Raw genomic sequence first — 15,872 nt, 5'->3', positions numbered from 1 at the left:
CACTCAACCTACCCCCTTGGTTCATCCAGCAGTCCACGGGGCCATATAATTTGATCTGGGCATGTTCACCCTCCCTATGCTCGGGAGCCTTCTGGCAGATCCAGCCCCTTTACAGTCACAGGGGCCTTTGCACAAAATCTCTTTCTCTCTCTCTCTCTCTCTGATTTATTTATTACATATATAGTGTTCTGCCTGCATGTGTGCCTTGCAGGCAAGAAGAGGGCACCAGATCTCATTACAGGTGGTTTTGAAACACCATGTGGTTGCTGGGACTCAGGACCTCTGGCTGAGCAGCCAGTGCTCTTAACCACTCAGCCTTCTCTCCAGCCCTGCCCAAAATCTCCTATCCCTCCTGAAAGAGCTTTGGCAAAGATAACAGCTCCTGGGAGCCTTCCCTCACTTCTCTAAAGCAACGATCCATCTCCTCCATGTGCCTCCTTTCTTTCACAGCATATACCATAATTTATGCTTGAATAATCATTTATTTGTTTTAGTGGTTTACAGTGTGGTATCTGTATGACCACTGATGAGTCCTCTCTGCTCAGCAGACAGGGTATAAAACAAGCATTCCATAAATACATGCTACCAAAGGATTGCCCTCACCGGCTCGTGCTGGAGTGAGGGGCTTAGACGGGCTGTTTCCTACCTCCAGTAGCTTCAGAAAGCGAAAGGCTGAAGGTTCAATGCCCTTTAGTTTGTCATAGCCCAGAGGCAGGTTGGGGTTAGCTCAAGGCCACTTAGCAGATTCAGTCCATGACCTTCTGAGGGCTTAGGTCAAGTGGGCAGAGGCGGCTCTGAGAGAGGCCGGGGCCTTGATGTGCCTCTGTGCTGCTGTGCTGAGGACTGTGGCTGCTCTGGAAGCACACTCACGTCATCCAAGACGCTGTGACCTAAGTTCACGTAAGCTGGGGACAGCTGTACGTAGTGGTCCCCAAGCAGAGAGCTCACTACCTGCTCCACCTCCATCACGAGGGCTCTGAAGGTGGGCCGTGCTGCTGGGTCAGCCTCCCAGCATCGCAACATCACCTGGTACCTGTAAAAAGAGGGGTGTCAGGTATAGGTGTCCTCCTACGGGGGGGTTCTGGGCAGCCCGATTCCCACTGAACAAAACAGAGATGAAGATCCGTGACAGGGCCTAGAGCCCCATCCAAACAGTGCTGGCTCTTCTCATCGCTGAGATGCCTGGCAGAAGTCCAGATACCTCAGCAGAAAAGGGTTGCCGGCGACTATGCCCCTGGGCCTTATCTGTGTGATCTTGAGTGTTCTCTAACTTTCCTGTGCCTGGATGGCCTCTTCTGACCACACCATTAGGGGCACAGGGTAAAAAGACACTTGTGAAATCCTCAGTACATGGCTAAGAGGCTCATGAAATAGGATCATCACACCTTTCCAGATCAGATATAAAGTGAGGATTAAACCCTGCAGAGAGAGTTGGGCTTGGTGGCACACACCTGTAATTCCAGCAATGCTGGGTGGTGGAGGGAGAAAGATCAGGCATTCAAGAACAGCTTTAGCCGGTGGCTCACGCCTTTAATCCCAGCACTTGGGAGGCAGCGGCAGGCAGATCTCTGTGAGTTTGAGACCAGCCTGGTCTACAAGAGCTAGTTCCAGGATAGGTTCCAAAACCACAGAGAAACCCTGTCTCGAAAAACCAAAAAAAAAAAAAAAAAAAAAGAAAAAAAAGAACAGCTTTAGCTACACAAGGGGTATGAGGCCAGCCTGGGCTACATAGTGAGTTCTAGGATAGCCCAAGATACAGAGTGATAGCCTGTCTCAAAAACAAACCAACAAATAAATACATACCCGGCACAGTAAAAGATGCCTTTAAGCCCAGAATTTGGAAGGTTGAAGCGGAATTAACCTGCATTTAAGGCTACAGAGCTACAGAGACCCAGCCTCAAAAAAAACTGCAGCAAAAAAAAAAAAAACAGGAAAGCGAAATGGGAACTGCTCCAGTGACACGGGGGTCCTGAGGCTGAGGGTCTGTAGATTGGCCTGCTGGATCCTAGAGCCTGCCTTATCACTGTAGAGATGGCATCCTGCCTTAAATCATAGTCTCAGTGTTTTGGACTCCCCAAGGGGAATGTCGTTATGATAGCCACTTTACAGATGAGCAAAACAGAGCCCAACAAGGAAAAGGGACTCCCCCGTTAGTGCCCTCTGCAGTGTGCCACTTAGATCTCCCTTTTCAGTGACTTAGAGTGTTACCTGTTGACGGCTCTTAACTTGAGCTTTCTCTAGGCAGAAGGGAAACACATTTTTCAATCTCACATCTGCTCACCTGTGATAGTGACTGACTAATGCCTGGGACAGAGACCTGGCCCATTGGTCTCAATTTCAGAAAACTCTGAAGGGCCAGCCGGCTCCGACAGGGCTGCATCATGCGCTCCGTCCCTCTCATGATTGCATCCCAGCCACCTCCTCCCTCTGACAAGCCCTGTTTCCGCTGTCTCTCCCAAACCTACCACCTTCATCTGTTCAGGGAGCCTGTCTTAGATCCAGGCAGGCAGTAAGGTTAATTTCTCTTACCGTAAACCGTGTGCATAAAAAAACCAGATAGCCGAAAAGTCAAGACCAAGATGGGCGAGCCCTGAGAACTACCCAGAGCCTTTCTGGAACACAGCCTGGGACAGGAGTCATCAACGGCTCTACCTGTGACCTGGTTTTGCCTGTTCTAAGCGTGCAGACCTGAGCACAGCTGAGGTATGCCTGCTGATTAGGGAGCCAAACCTACCCCACGGGCACTGATGACACAGCTACCGCCATCCCTTGGGAATGAAAAAAAATCTGAACTACATGCAGTGCAAAAGCCCTGCTGGAGAGATGCGGAGGAACTGGTGTGGGAGCTTAACTAAACTTCGCTTTGAGACTGAATGAGTGGAGGAGATGGAAAACAGCCCCCCTCTCTCTCCCTTTGCTGCAGTGGGGTTTGGAAAGAGATCCGGGAAACCAAACCACTGGCCTCAACCCAGACTCTGAGTTGGAATGCTGTTACCATGGCAACTGTGAGGGCCTCTCAGAGTCCTTCCTTGCATGGGGGTGGGACCAGTACACAGATAAGTAAACTAAGTCCCAGAGAGGCTCCCTTTCCTGGTCAACCAAAGGGTCAGACAAAAAGCCAGGCAGGGCTTGGTCTCTTGCCCCCTCCCGCATCTCTGGAGCCCAGCCCTGCCCCTCTATCGCCTTTTACATACTCACAGCGAATTGGGACAATACTCAGGCTGGGGCAGGCGACGGCCCTGAGCCAGGAAGTAAGTGAGGTCGAAAGGGTCGATATGGGGATATGGTGGAGCACCCCGTGTGAGCAGTTCCCACAGCAACACACCAAATGACCACTGTTGGAGAAAGGTGAGGAGATTCACTCAACTATCACCCCAAATTTTGGTGGGCAGGTGGGCCCCCCAGGTCCTCTACATCTCAGGATTCTTTACTGGAAATGAAGGACCCCACCTCTGCACAGAGCTCATTCCTTAATACTGTACAAATATCGTCCCTCCGTCTTCCACAATGTGACTTGAGCCCTGGCCTGTTCATAAAGAACAGATGAAAGCACAGACTTCTGCCCTGGCAGACACCAGATTCTAGTTCACATCTGTCCAAGACAAAGGAGCTACGGGGTTTGTCTTACCTGGGGAGTGTCTGGACTCAGATTACGCAGAAGCAGGGCAAAATACTCTAAGGCATGGAGGTCAAGTGGACCTAGAGCGGATGGTATCTTACCACATCAGACTTGGTGGTGAATCTGTAGGTCTGAAGGCTCTCCAGGGCCATCCACTTGACAGGCAGGCGAGCATGGTGGTGCTGTCGGACACTGTAGTATTCCTTGTGTAGGATGTCACGGGCCAGACCAAAGTCAGCCACCTTGACTGTGAATGACTCGTCCAGCCTGAGAAGAGGGCATCACACAGAGAACTGATGCTCAGCTGGGGCTGTAGCTCAGTGGCAGACACTTGCCTACCACTGGCTGGCTCCTGCCAGGTCTGGACCCACCGCTTCCTAGCCCTTCGAAGGACTGGGGCTGACGCGATGGCTCAGAGGTTAAGAGCACTGACTGCTCTTCCAGAGGTCCTGAGTTCAATTCCCAGCAACTACATGGTGGCTCACAGCCATCTATAATGAGATCTGGTGCCCTCTTTCTGCCATGCAAGCATACAGACAGACACAACACTGTATACATAATAAATAAATCTTAAAAAAAAAATCACACTGTGTGGTGGCACACACCTTTAATCCCAGCACTCGGGAGACAGAGGCAGGCGGATCTCTGTGAGTTCGAGGCCAGCCTGGTCTACGAGACCTAGTTCCAGGACAGGCTCCAAAGCTACAGAAAACCCTGTCTTGAAAAACCAAAAAAAAAAAAAAAAAAAAAAAAAAAAAAATCACACTGTCTAACTCTATACCAGGTAGACAGAAGAATGCCTAGCCCTGCAGAGTGCAGAGCAAAGGATAGACTGGGTCCTCTTCTAAGGTGGCCTTGAGCAGCTGCATAGCTTCATAACTGTCCTTTTGCTTCACCCCAGCTACTTGAGCCACTCACATGCAGTTCCTAGCAGCCAGGTCCCTGTGCACAAACTTCTGCTCTGCCAGGTACTCCATGCCGCAAGCTACCTGCAGGCCAAAGCTGATGAGGTCCTTCACCGTGGGGTTCTGTGGCACAGGGAGACTGGTGAGTACAGGCAGAGGCGGGTGCGGCTGACACCTCCCACCCCGGATGGAAGGCCACTGACCCTCTGAGGGGAGCGGATGAAACGAAGCAGGTCTCCGTGGCGCATATAGGGCAGCAGCACTCGGGGGAGCCCCTCTGGGGGTAGCACAATACCAATGAGAGCCAGAACGTTCAAGTGGTGGAGGCCGCGCATGAGCAGCCCCTCCCGCAGGAAAGCTTCTACCTCCTGCACCTCTGTGATGCCTGTAGAGTAGCCCAGGTCAGGCCAAGGGCAAGATGGAGACAGTGGGGGTTCAGCCTGAGACCACCCTTCTGCCCACCCAGCCTAGGCCTCACTTACGACTCAGTGACTTAACGGCACAGTGGATTTGGTTCTGTGCCTCATCTGTATACTCTCCATGGTAGACAACACCAAAGTGGCCTGGAAAGAGCGAGATGGTAAAGAGGAACCTCAGTGCCCGGACTCACTGCATGTCCCCTTACAACTAGCAACCTTGGAGTCCCAAACTGACCAGGGTGACGTTAAAAACAAGCAGCAGAAATGCAATGGTGGAACCATTTACTGTCCCCCATGCCCACTCATCCATACCAGAAGCCACTGAAGATTAAATTCTTCAAAGATGACCACATGGAGGCTTAGAAGTTAAGTAGTAGCCTCAACGTCATACAAGTTAGTGAAGTCTACTTGAACTGTCCCTTGAGCACAGGTCAATCTCAAGACTCCTCCTCTGCCCTGCCCCACCTCCCAATCCATCCCCCACACCTTTGCCAATGACTTGGTCACTGTGGATGACCACATGTTCATGGGGAATCAGTACATCCTTGACCTCGGCCAGGAGCGTCCTGTCCAGATCCTTGAGCCGGATCGAATCTGTTCGCAGTAGTGGGATATTTGTCCCATCCCTGTTATCCGAAGATTCCTCCCAGCTCCGAGGTCTGGAATCTATATCATCAATGTCAGAGGGTGTTGCTGGGGAGAGGGAGCGAGAGCTACTGGGGAGGGTCAAGCCCTGGCTTCTAGCACCTCCCACCATCTCACCAAGGCTACTTACCTCTGTAGTCAGAGCCAGAGTAGAATGTAGATAGGGACATGGCTCTGGGAGACCGATCCAGAGATGACAGGTCATCCAAGTTGGAAGCAAGGACTGTGGAAAGACAGCCCCTGGTGGTGAGCCTTTCCAAGCTCCTGGAGACTAAGTCCCACTGAGGAAATGTGGGATACCCCCAAGTTCTGGGGATCGCAGACACTAGTTTGGAGGTACAGGCTGAGTCTAGATGGGTGTAGGGAGCTCACCTAGCTGCTTTTTCCGTCTCCGGGAGTTGAAGACCAGGGCAACAGCCAGTGCAGCCACGAGCATGATCAAAGCCAGCAGAGCAATTATGAGTGTACTCTGTGAGGCCCTGCCTGGGCCTGACCGAACCACTTGGCCCAGCTTGTGACACTCGCCATCTACGCAGACCTGAAAGCAGATGGCACTTTAAGCCCAGACTGCAGACCCTTCAGCTTGTGGTTTCCTGAAAAGACCAGCTGTGTCACCTACCTGCAATGGGACACCATCCTTGCCAAGTTGCAGGGAAGGAGGCAGGGGGCAGACCACCATATTCCCCCGGAACTCGTGTTGGCAGATCTCACCACCCACGGTCATGCTCACACTCACACAGTCTGCCACAGCGCCAAGCCCAATGTACTGCAGAGACAGTCATGAGAATCAGCCAGAGGCTGGACTCTTGTCTCTTAACCACCACTGTCCCTACCCTACCCCTTATACCCACCTCGAACTTAACTGAATGCTCTTCAGGCTTCAGTGGGGCTAGGCCAGCTCTGGGTGGACTGGGTGGGGGCAGGAAGCGAAAACCAGGCAGTGTGAAGCCAGCTCCTCCATCCCCCCAGGCGCTCAGATTCCCCGTTGCCCACCCCTGATGGTTTCGGACCACATATTTGGGCAGACGACACTGACGCTGCTGTTCCAGAAACTGCCCTGCGCACTGCTGAGACCCACATAAAAGTAGTTAGGCAAATGGCCCATGCCTAACTGCTCCAGTCTCCTTAGCCCAGTGTGAGGTGACACTGGACATCAGGGGACTGGTCCAGCCTCCACCCCCGCCCACCTACACCCCCACCTACCCCTTCCCCATCCCCCCACCCCCCACCCCCGCCACCACCTGCTCTACTCACGCTGTTCTGCACTGTACTTTGTCCATCGTGAAATAATAGCTCTAGGCGCCATACAGAAGTCAAATGCTGGCCATGGATCATGACATGAGAGCCACTGCAAAGGGAGGGTGTTGGGATTAGAGGACTCAGGGAACTGACTCATTTCTTGGAGGCCAAAGTAGCCAAGGAGGTGGCACTTACCTGTAGCCACAGGTGGGGCTGATGTCCAACACAATGGGGTCCTCCTTGTAGTGAAATGTCCAGGAGCCAGGCACCTCAGCACCTCCGATCTGCAGATGAACGGGGACCCTGGCTGTGCCAGCTCCAGGAGGTGTGACACATAAGATCCGTTCCTCACTGACCCTGCAGGACGGAGGGATTGGGCACAAGGGCACCTTCTTATGATGAGATTACCCCCTTCAGGGATTAGTAACCCCTCCTACTTCCTCTGTTGGTTGTCTTCCCCACCCACCTACACTCTATGGTCTGGAGAGAGGATGCTCCCAGTAAGACCTCCAAGAAGGCAGGGACAGAACAAGTTCCTGTACCCTTGGCTGGAGACAGTGGCCTCTGTGGTGGGCTCTCTTATCTCTGGATTGGAGGGGACAGCAGATCCTTCTTGAAACTGATCCCTACATTGACCATGTGACTGAGCCCTCTTCTCCACACTGGCCGTATCTAGGTACCCACCTGGTGCAGCTCCCTGCGTGGGAACAGAAGAAAGGGTCTCACAAGGAAGGGACTGCTTGGTTGTTCCCATCAGAGATAGGGGAGGAGGGACTGCATTGTACCTGAGACTTGAGGTGACCTTAGGCAGCAGCCAGGAGGAACCTGATAGGTTCCTTCAGATATCAGGCCAACTCAGGATGCAGATACAAGTTGGAGCAGGGATCTGTGGCCTCCTGTGATTTTACCTGATAACACTTACTGTTCCAGCTGGCACTGAGTTCCATTGACCAGTACAGCTCGGCTGGTGCCTATAGACAGGTTCTGGCCTTCGAGCGTGAGATAAGTACCCCCAGCCCGTGGGCCAAAGTCAGGTTTTATTGATGTCAGCAGTGGTTCCTAAGAGGATATGGAAATGGAACATTTCATTCCAAGTCCATCTCTCTTGTGCCTCCCACTGACCCAGGGCAAAGACAGAGCAGTGTAGACTCACCATGAAAGAGAAGCCTTCCCGAACAGAGCTGCCGTCCACCCGGAAGTGCTTGCCTGCTGGTGTGTTAGTGATGAGAAGGCTGACATTTGTAGTCCCTGATGCCTGGGTGACCAGAGGCTCCAGCTCACACTCAAGTTCTTCCACAAATGCCTTGGGGTACTCTGGCCTGGGACATCAGAAGGATACCATGAGGTCAGGAACCCCAGAGGGCTGGCTTCATGCCTGCCACAATCATGGGGCTTATCTGCCGAAGCATGGCAGCTACACCTATGGCTTTCTCTGACAGCAGACAGAATTGTGGGGGACAGGGACTAACCTTGTCTAGTCCATAACTAAACAGACAAGTAGGGCACATGCAGGTTCAAAAAGGGACAAATATCTTAGACACAAGAAGTCAATCTAGCTTGTCCCTACCCTTCACAGAACAGGGTCTCACAGATGAGGGGCTGTTTGGTCACTCTCATCAGGGATAGGGAAGGCGGGGACCAGGTTATACCTATAGCTTGGAGAGTGTTTCGGCAGCAGCCGGCAGGGACTTTGGCCCACGGTGATCTGGTGTGTTCCTTCGGGTACCTCATTAGGACGCAGGTAGAAGTTGGAGCCACATAAGGTGAGCCTTGTACTGCCCCTTAGCGGTCCACTGTGAGGATAGAACTGAAGTGGAGAGAACGACCCAAGGTTTTGTGCGGTGTGGGATTCTCTCAGCGCTTCCCCCAGAGTTCTGGCCATACCCCTTGCCTATCTCACACTCTGGCTCCAGTCATTCCTGGTCACATGTGAGTCCTCATTCAGACTTCTTCCTGCCTCCCAAGTCTCCCTCTGTGCCATCCCCTCTGACAAGAATGCCCTCCTGTGGGCATTTCAGAGCGCGGAAGATCGTGATCAGGACTTTTTGACACCTCCACACCGCCCTGCTTGTCGCTCTGTTACCTGAGCCCTGGGGTATGCTGTACCTCAGTGATCTCAGGTGGACAGCGATCCTGTTGCCAGGAGGCCGGACACTCCTTCTGCCGGCCACACCTGTCCCCACACCAGCCACATCCCATGAAACGCTGTGCTTTCAGGCAACGCCAACAGGTGAGGAAATGACGGCAGCCAGGGCCCTGGATAGGTACCTTGAAGACCTTGGGGTGACAAACAGGTGGCTCAGCAATTGCTAAGGGTGGGAACTGGGCACCATCAACCCTGCTGGTCCCTTCTAGATTAGAGAGGTAAGGTCTGCATATCAATGCCTGTCTGAGTTTGACAGAGAGGCTATGATACCACCACCTGAACCCCAAGTCCCAACCCCGCACACCTCACCTGGTCCCCAGAGGCAAAGAGTAGGTCATTCCCAAGGCGACTGACGTCCCGCTGAATAGGCTGCCCGCTGCTGCCCAGGGAGAAGTTGGACACGTACAGCAAGTAGCTGAACGATCTGGCTATCTCCACCTGTCATAGGTCTGCTATGAGAAGGCTAGCAAAGGCAGGGACAGGGATGCAGGGACAGACAATGGTGGCATGGAGGACCTACCTGTAGGATACGCCCATCTGCAGTGCCCATGTGAGCCACTGTAACATTGCCAAGGCGTGTCACATGCAGCGCGGTGACCTTCACTGACCCTAACATTCCATTGAATAGGTCCACGCGTGAGAAGCCTTCGCTGACCAGCAGAGGGAAGTAGCGGCAGCGGAAGCTGGGGCTGGAGGCCTCTACACCAGGCTGAGGAGATCCAGGCAAGAGAGAGTCAGGGCTCAGGACTGTGCACTGACTCTTTGGGGCTTTTGTCAGTGATTAGCTCTAAACTGCTATCCCTCACCTCACCTGACTAGAGGAGGCCCAGAGCCTACCCCTTACCTACTACCACCATGCTCATAGGCGCTTGGGATAGCAAGGGCAGGGAAGAAGGGAGGCCCAGTCTAGAAAGCCAGATCCCCCGCTGAAGGGACTCTGACCAGCTTGAGAGGAGTGAGGACAGCTCTGGCCGGCCTTTCCCTTTTCTCCCATTTCCTCTGCCTTGTTAAAAACCAGTAGATTACATTCCTGAAGCTAGTCACCAAGGTCTACTTCCTTATTTGGCCAGCCACTTCCTCCTTTTGACGTTGACTATCAAGGTTCAGCTATCAAACTATTGAAGTTCAGCAACCAGAAGCCCCATTTGGTTCACCTAATTAACATGCCCAATTAAAATTAAGCACCTCATCTAACACAGGGTCTTCCCCTTTCCCTTTATAAACCGCCATTTGCCTATGTCTGTCTCCTCTATCCAGTGACAGACAGTCCTTTGTTCCTCTGGGTCGAATACCTCTGCCCCCTTCCCCTTGTCCCTCATCCCCCCACCCCCTCTACTACCAAATCCATTCTAACACAGACTTCCCCCTTTTCTCTTCTTAAAAAATCACCCCTGCAAGGTCATTTGCTGTTGTTTTTCTGCCAGAGTCAGAAAGCAGGCACTTTAACTTTTCTTCCCTGCTTACTAAAGGATCTCTCTGTGAAAACAGTTGTTTAGGTGCGGTTTGTGCCGGATCCAGGGTCTGGGAGGCAGCCCCCACTGTGTGGAAGTTCCCTTCACCTACTCCCTGCCTTACTCTGCTATGTCCAGTCTGATGATGAATTATGGAGTCTGTAGCCCCTGCCGGTCCTCCCATCCATTCATTTATCCAAGGTCTTACAGCCCCTCAGGATCTAAGTCAGAAGCCCTCACCCTTAACCAGAGGACTCTCACGCCCCCTGCTGGCCCTTCTCTGCCTGTGTGAGCGCTTCTTAGCAAATGTCCCTTCTGGGCTTCATGAGACTGAATTCTGAGGTTAAGTGGCTTCCCAAGACTGGCTATATGGCTCCTTTCCCTGAGATTCTATAGATCTTTCAGTTACCTAAACCTCCCTCAGGTATAAAAATAAAAAAAAAAAACAAGGCCCTATGACATGAATGTCAGATTAAGCCTAAGAAGTTGGGAGATTGTGAGTTGAACCAGCTAGGTTTGCTACTCTCAAAGTGAGTTCCAGGACAGCCAGGACTGTCACACAGAGAAACCCTGTCATGAAAAAAGAAAAACAAGAGAGAGAAGTTGGAAGACATAAACCTCTCCCTTGCTCTTAGCCAGGAGGTGTAAATTCTTAGGACACGGTTGTGAATGAATGGTCCTCGAAAAGTGAAAAGTAGGAAGCCAATGAATGCATTTAAGACTTGGGGTTGGAAGCCGGGCGGTGGTGCCTTTAATCCCAGCACTCGGGAGGCAGAGGCAGGCGGATCTCTGTGAGTTCGAGACCAGCCTGGTCTACAGAGCTAGTTCCAGGACAGGCTCCAAAGCCACAGAGAAACCCTGTCTCAAAAAAACCAAAAAAAAAACCAAAAAAAAAGACTTGGGGTTGGAGCAGAGGAACAGGAAGGGCCAGAAGAGAGCCCTAGGTGTTCAGAACCTCCTCAGTTCACACAGAGTTAACCTATCCCTGGACCTCAGTGATAAGCAGGACCGGGGAGGGGGCAGGGGGAGGGACAAGAGCAAACAGTGTTGAGTCTAGACACCCCACCCAATCTGGGTCTCTATCCTGTTTGGGTGGGGACTGAGACTTTGTCAGCACTTGAGAAGGAAGAGGAGGGGCGTGACCCTAACCAGAAACTTGCCAGGTGTTTTCATTATGACTCAGGGACAGGCAGGGCTCAGGCACTAAGAGGCCCTAACTCAGGTAAGAACACAGTCCTGTTTGCTCACTTCTAGGCCGCAGGGGTCTTAGATTTGGGTCCTAGGATTGACGAAGGTCTCTAGCCCTGAAAACTTGCCTTAAGTGTCCCATTCCCCATAGCTGTTCCACGCCCTACCTGAATCCACGTAGGCACAAGTCTTTAGGTCAACCAGTGCACAGTGTAGACAGTGGCTGCTACTCCAGTGGTGATGTACTTAAGTCATCAAACATTGATTTACATATCTGCAGAGATCTGGCAGACCTCCAGACATGGAGCTGTAGGTAGGGCCCAAGATTAGTTCTCCTGGTGCCTGGCACCTCTAGCTAAATTGGGAGAGGTTTTGATTTCCCATCTAGATTTGGACAAAAGGTTCTTACTCCCAGGGTTTCTTAACCTAAATATACTCATCTGAGGAAGAAGAGCTAAAGACCCCCCCACTCGAAGGCTAGGAATGTTGCTCAGCCGCAGAACACTTGCCTAAGAAGTCCAAGGCCCTAGAGATGTTCAATCTCTAGTACTGGAGAAGAAAAAAAGAAAAGAAGCCGGGCGGTGGTGGCGCACGCCTTTAATCCCAGCACTCGGGAGGCAGAGGCAGGCAGATCTCTGTGAGTTCGAGACCAGCCTGGTCTACAAGAGCTAGTTCCAGGATAGGCTCCAAAACCACAGAGAAACCCTGTCTCGAAAAACCAAAAAAAAAAAAAAAAAAAAAAAAAAGAAAAGAAAAAAAGAAAAGAAATTTGCACCAGGCCTGGTGTACACTTGTAATACCAGCATTTGAGAGGTGAAGGCAGGAAAATCTTGAATTCAAGGTCAACTTGAGCTGCACGGTTGATTCAAGGTCAGTTTTGGCTATACACTAAATTCTCTCTCAAAAAACCAAAAACAAACAAAAGACTGAAGATACAACCCGTGGTAGAGGATTAGCACACTTGAGGCCCTGGATTTGGTGCTTCAAGTTCTAAAAGAAAAATGAATTCCCCCTCCAACACTGGGTGTAAATTCTATACCTCCAGGGCATTAACAGAAGCTGGAAATCAATCAGACAAGAGTGTCATAGTCACTGACAGGCCTGGTGTGGCATAGGCCCATAACCCTTGCTACTCCAGTGGCTGAAGCAGGAGGATTACAAGTTCAAGAATTGATTGTGTTTAGAGAGTGAGTTCAAGGCCAGCCTGAGCAACTTTCGTGAGACTTTGTTTCAAAATTAAAAGTATGAAAGGAGAGGAGGGCGCTGGAGACCCAGCTCAGTGGTAGAGCATTTGACTAGCAGTTCCTAGTGTGTCTAAAGAGGAGGGGGTAAAAACAAACAAAAAATGTCACAGCAAAGTCAGGACACTGTGTGACCAGAGATGAGTGTGACTGTGGCACCCAGTGCTCCCTTCAACCCTTTATCTTGTCCTAATCTCTCAATAGTCTTTGGTGAGACTATTTGAATGGTTTCGAGGAGTTAGTTTTCATTTTGTCCTCAAGCAAGCATTTTTGTTTTTATTTGATTTTACTTTTGGCCCTCAAATCCTGACTAGGCCCCAAGTTAAGGCCCTAGGTCCTCGAGGTAGCATTTTAAAAGCATCCTGCTTCCTGTTTGTTTCCTCTCTTCTTCCTCCCTGATGTGATAGGTGGACTGAGAGATCCTCTTGCCTGGGGCAGGGCCTTGGCTACAGAGACAGAAAGTCCAGGCTGGACCCGTTCCAACCAGCCCTTCCTACGCCTTTACTCATCCTCAATTGCTTAGAGTTACACAAGACTGGGGTGAGGTTTCCAGGAACCTTCTAGAGCTGAGCTGCAACTGCCTTTCCACTATGTCCCAAATTTTCCTGTAATGATCCTGTGGAGAATGGGTTAGTAAATCATAAAACATGCAGGTTCCCTAAGAAGCTCCCAGACTGCCAAGGTTCCTTGGAACCTGTTGGGGTTCTCTGGCAACCCTGCCCTGCAATCTTTGGAAGGCAGAGCAACACAGTGCCTTCATAGGAAAGTGAAACTATATTGGCAAGCAGCGGCGAATCTTTGACTATGAGCAGCTGCCCATGGAGTTTTTGCCTTTGTGTATACTTTTCTCTGGGTGCCTGAGGGTGTGGGTGGTGGGCAGGTTGGAGGGAATGCCTATCATTTGACCTGGAAGTTGTGCTGGCAGAGGCACTATGACGTAAGCCCATCCTCACATAACCAGGGAAAGTACCTTAAAAATTCAGATAGCAGGAAGGGTGACAGAGCCTCATGCTGGGATGCGCTTCCAGTATGGCCTCTGTTTGTCTGCTTTCTCCCACTACCTCCAGTACTTAGGAACTGAGAAGGAGCGAATGCTTCACTCTGCCTGCCTTCTCTCTTTCAGTGACAGCAAGGAAATGGCCTGTCTTCAGCCCCACCGAGTACTCACAGGTCAGGGGCCCGCTCTTTTTGCTCACCGGATTAGGACAAAGACTGGGTGGCTGGAAGAATTCGAGGCCTCTCGAGGGGCGAGGAGAAAGTGAAGAGTCACAACAGCGTTCTACGCCCTGTTCAATCAGGGCGTCCAGCTGGTGAATGGGGAAGGCACATACAACAGAACTGGGACCCGTGCCAGAGCTACCATCCCTGACAGCCGCAAAGACCCCAAATAGCACTTCCTGGCCCTCTGAGGTGCTCAGGTCCACAGCTAGAATGGCATCCACGGGAGCAGTGTGGGCTGCCCGAAGCACTGGGTAGGACTGTGTGCTCTTTGGAGCTCCCCGCCGCCGGCGTTTAGGTGCAAATTGACAATCCAAGACCAGCTCCCGGTAGTCACCCATCTCTGGCTCTACAGCATTAAGTCGGGCAAGACGAGTCTGCAGGGCACTGGGAGGGCTTGTGACACCGGAAGGTTGCACGGTCAGAAAGTAGACAAAGTCTCCTGAGCGGAAGCTGTATACATATTCAATGAGGTAGGAGGCCATATATTTGGGCAGCACAGATAGCGAAGGAAATCCCGGTTGAAATCCAGAAGCATCTGCCTTGAGGCGACGGATGGACACTGAGTGCGGGCTAAAGCTGGCAGCCAACTCTGGGTCCAGTGAAGATGCCACATAGAAGTAGGAAGCATGGCCCTGCCCAACCACAGTCACACGAGTGCCCCGGGGGCTAGCCACACAGTCCGGGCAGGACTCAGGCCGGTTATTGTTTGCTGAGAAGAGGCAGGCTGGTGCTGCTAAGTGCAGGGATTTCTCCCGAGGCTCAAGCTCGTGGAGGAAGCACCGGCCCTGGAGGGTTGAGCCACAGCTGACCAGGGCTGGCAAACCCGGGTCTATCACCAGCACCAGTGTGTCTGTGTCGTTTGGTGGTCCGTGAGGGCCTGGACCACAGCTCGCACATGTCTGGCAGCCAGGATCTCCAATAGGGCCGGTGGTCAGGCTCTCTATATACTGCAGGTCAGGCCCAAGCATGTGCAGGCGATTGCGTGTGGCCACAAACAGCGCACCCCCATCTTCACTGTCCTCGTAGGCTGCCATGGCCTGTACTTGGCCACCGGCGTGGAAGCTGGGGACCACATACTTAACATCAAAATCCCGGGAGGCTGAGAAGGGTATTCGTGGGCACTGCCAGTCCAGGTTGGTGGACGCCGCCGGCAACCACAAAAGAAGCATTAGCAGTAGAGAGGATTTTAGTAGCGGCAGAAGCAGCCCCATTGAGACTAGGCTGGAACCTCTCGTGAACTTCAGAAGTCCCAGGACTTGACCGGACCAGACTCAGGTCCGACCTGAGACCAGCATTATTCAGTAGCGGTACTGAAAGTTCCTGGGCAGCTGACCCCCTGCGCTGGTTCCTGGCAAACTCAACCTTTCCCCCTGCCCTGTGGTCTGAGGATCTGGCTGTGGACCCACGGGCAGGGCAATGGCACGACCACCTCACCTGCGGCTCCAGTTGCTTCTTGTAGCTGCCGCTTCCACAGATACTTAGATCAAAGTCGAAAGAAAAGACGCTGGGCCCCGTGGGTGCGGCCGCGCTGGGGGCGGGGCTACGGGCGGAGCCCTGTTGAAGGCTCTTTCCAGCCCTGAGAAGTCTGTCTCCTGTATCCTCTCTTGGATGTGTATTTCTCAGTGGTCTCTCTCTCTCTCTCTCTCTCTCTCTCTCTCTCTCTCTCTCTCTCTCTCTGTGAATGGAGTGGGCTGGGAAGGAGTATTCCTGAACCATCCTATTTCCCCACAACCCACCAGGTCAAGATGAGAACGGTGCAGGGCAATATGGTTCTTCTCTCCGCATGGCCCTCATTCAC

At 52.1% G+C, this 15,872-nt stretch overlaps 1 protein-coding gene across 1 annotated transcript; it reads right to left on the bottom strand.

Moving 5' to 3' along the window:
• Positions 1-502: 502 nt before the first annotated feature.
• On the bottom strand, positions 503-15,582 carry Mst1r (macrophage stimulating 1 receptor). The gene is made up of 20 exons (XM_057767130.1): positions 14,050-15,582; positions 9,494-9,682; positions 9,283-9,411; positions 8,934-9,104; positions 8,477-8,634; positions 7,981-8,146; positions 7,750-7,886; positions 7,023-7,184; positions 6,843-6,936; positions 6,440-6,652; positions 6,208-6,354; positions 5,961-6,126; positions 5,719-5,811; positions 5,430-5,609; positions 5,007-5,087; positions 4,728-4,909; positions 4,538-4,647; positions 3,721-3,886; positions 3,199-3,335; positions 503-1,033 (listed from the first exon to the last, which is right to left on the bottom strand). Exons 1-20 carry the CDS (start codon positions 15,283-15,285, stop codon positions 775-777), a joined length of 4,176 nt encoding a protein of 1,391 aa, XP_057623113.1. The 5' UTR covers positions 15,286-15,582; the 3' UTR covers positions 503-774.
• Positions 15,583-15,872: the final 290 nt, after the last annotated feature.

Source organism: Chionomys nivalis, chromosome 4 (assembly GCF_950005125.1).
Source record: "Chionomys nivalis chromosome 4, mChiNiv1.1, whole genome shotgun sequence".
Taxonomy (NCBI): domain Eukaryota; kingdom Metazoa; phylum Chordata; class Mammalia; order Rodentia; family Cricetidae; genus Chionomys; species Chionomys nivalis.
The sequence above is the reverse complement of the archived record's forward strand: the minus strand, read 5'-3'. Positions and strand labels throughout refer to the sequence as shown.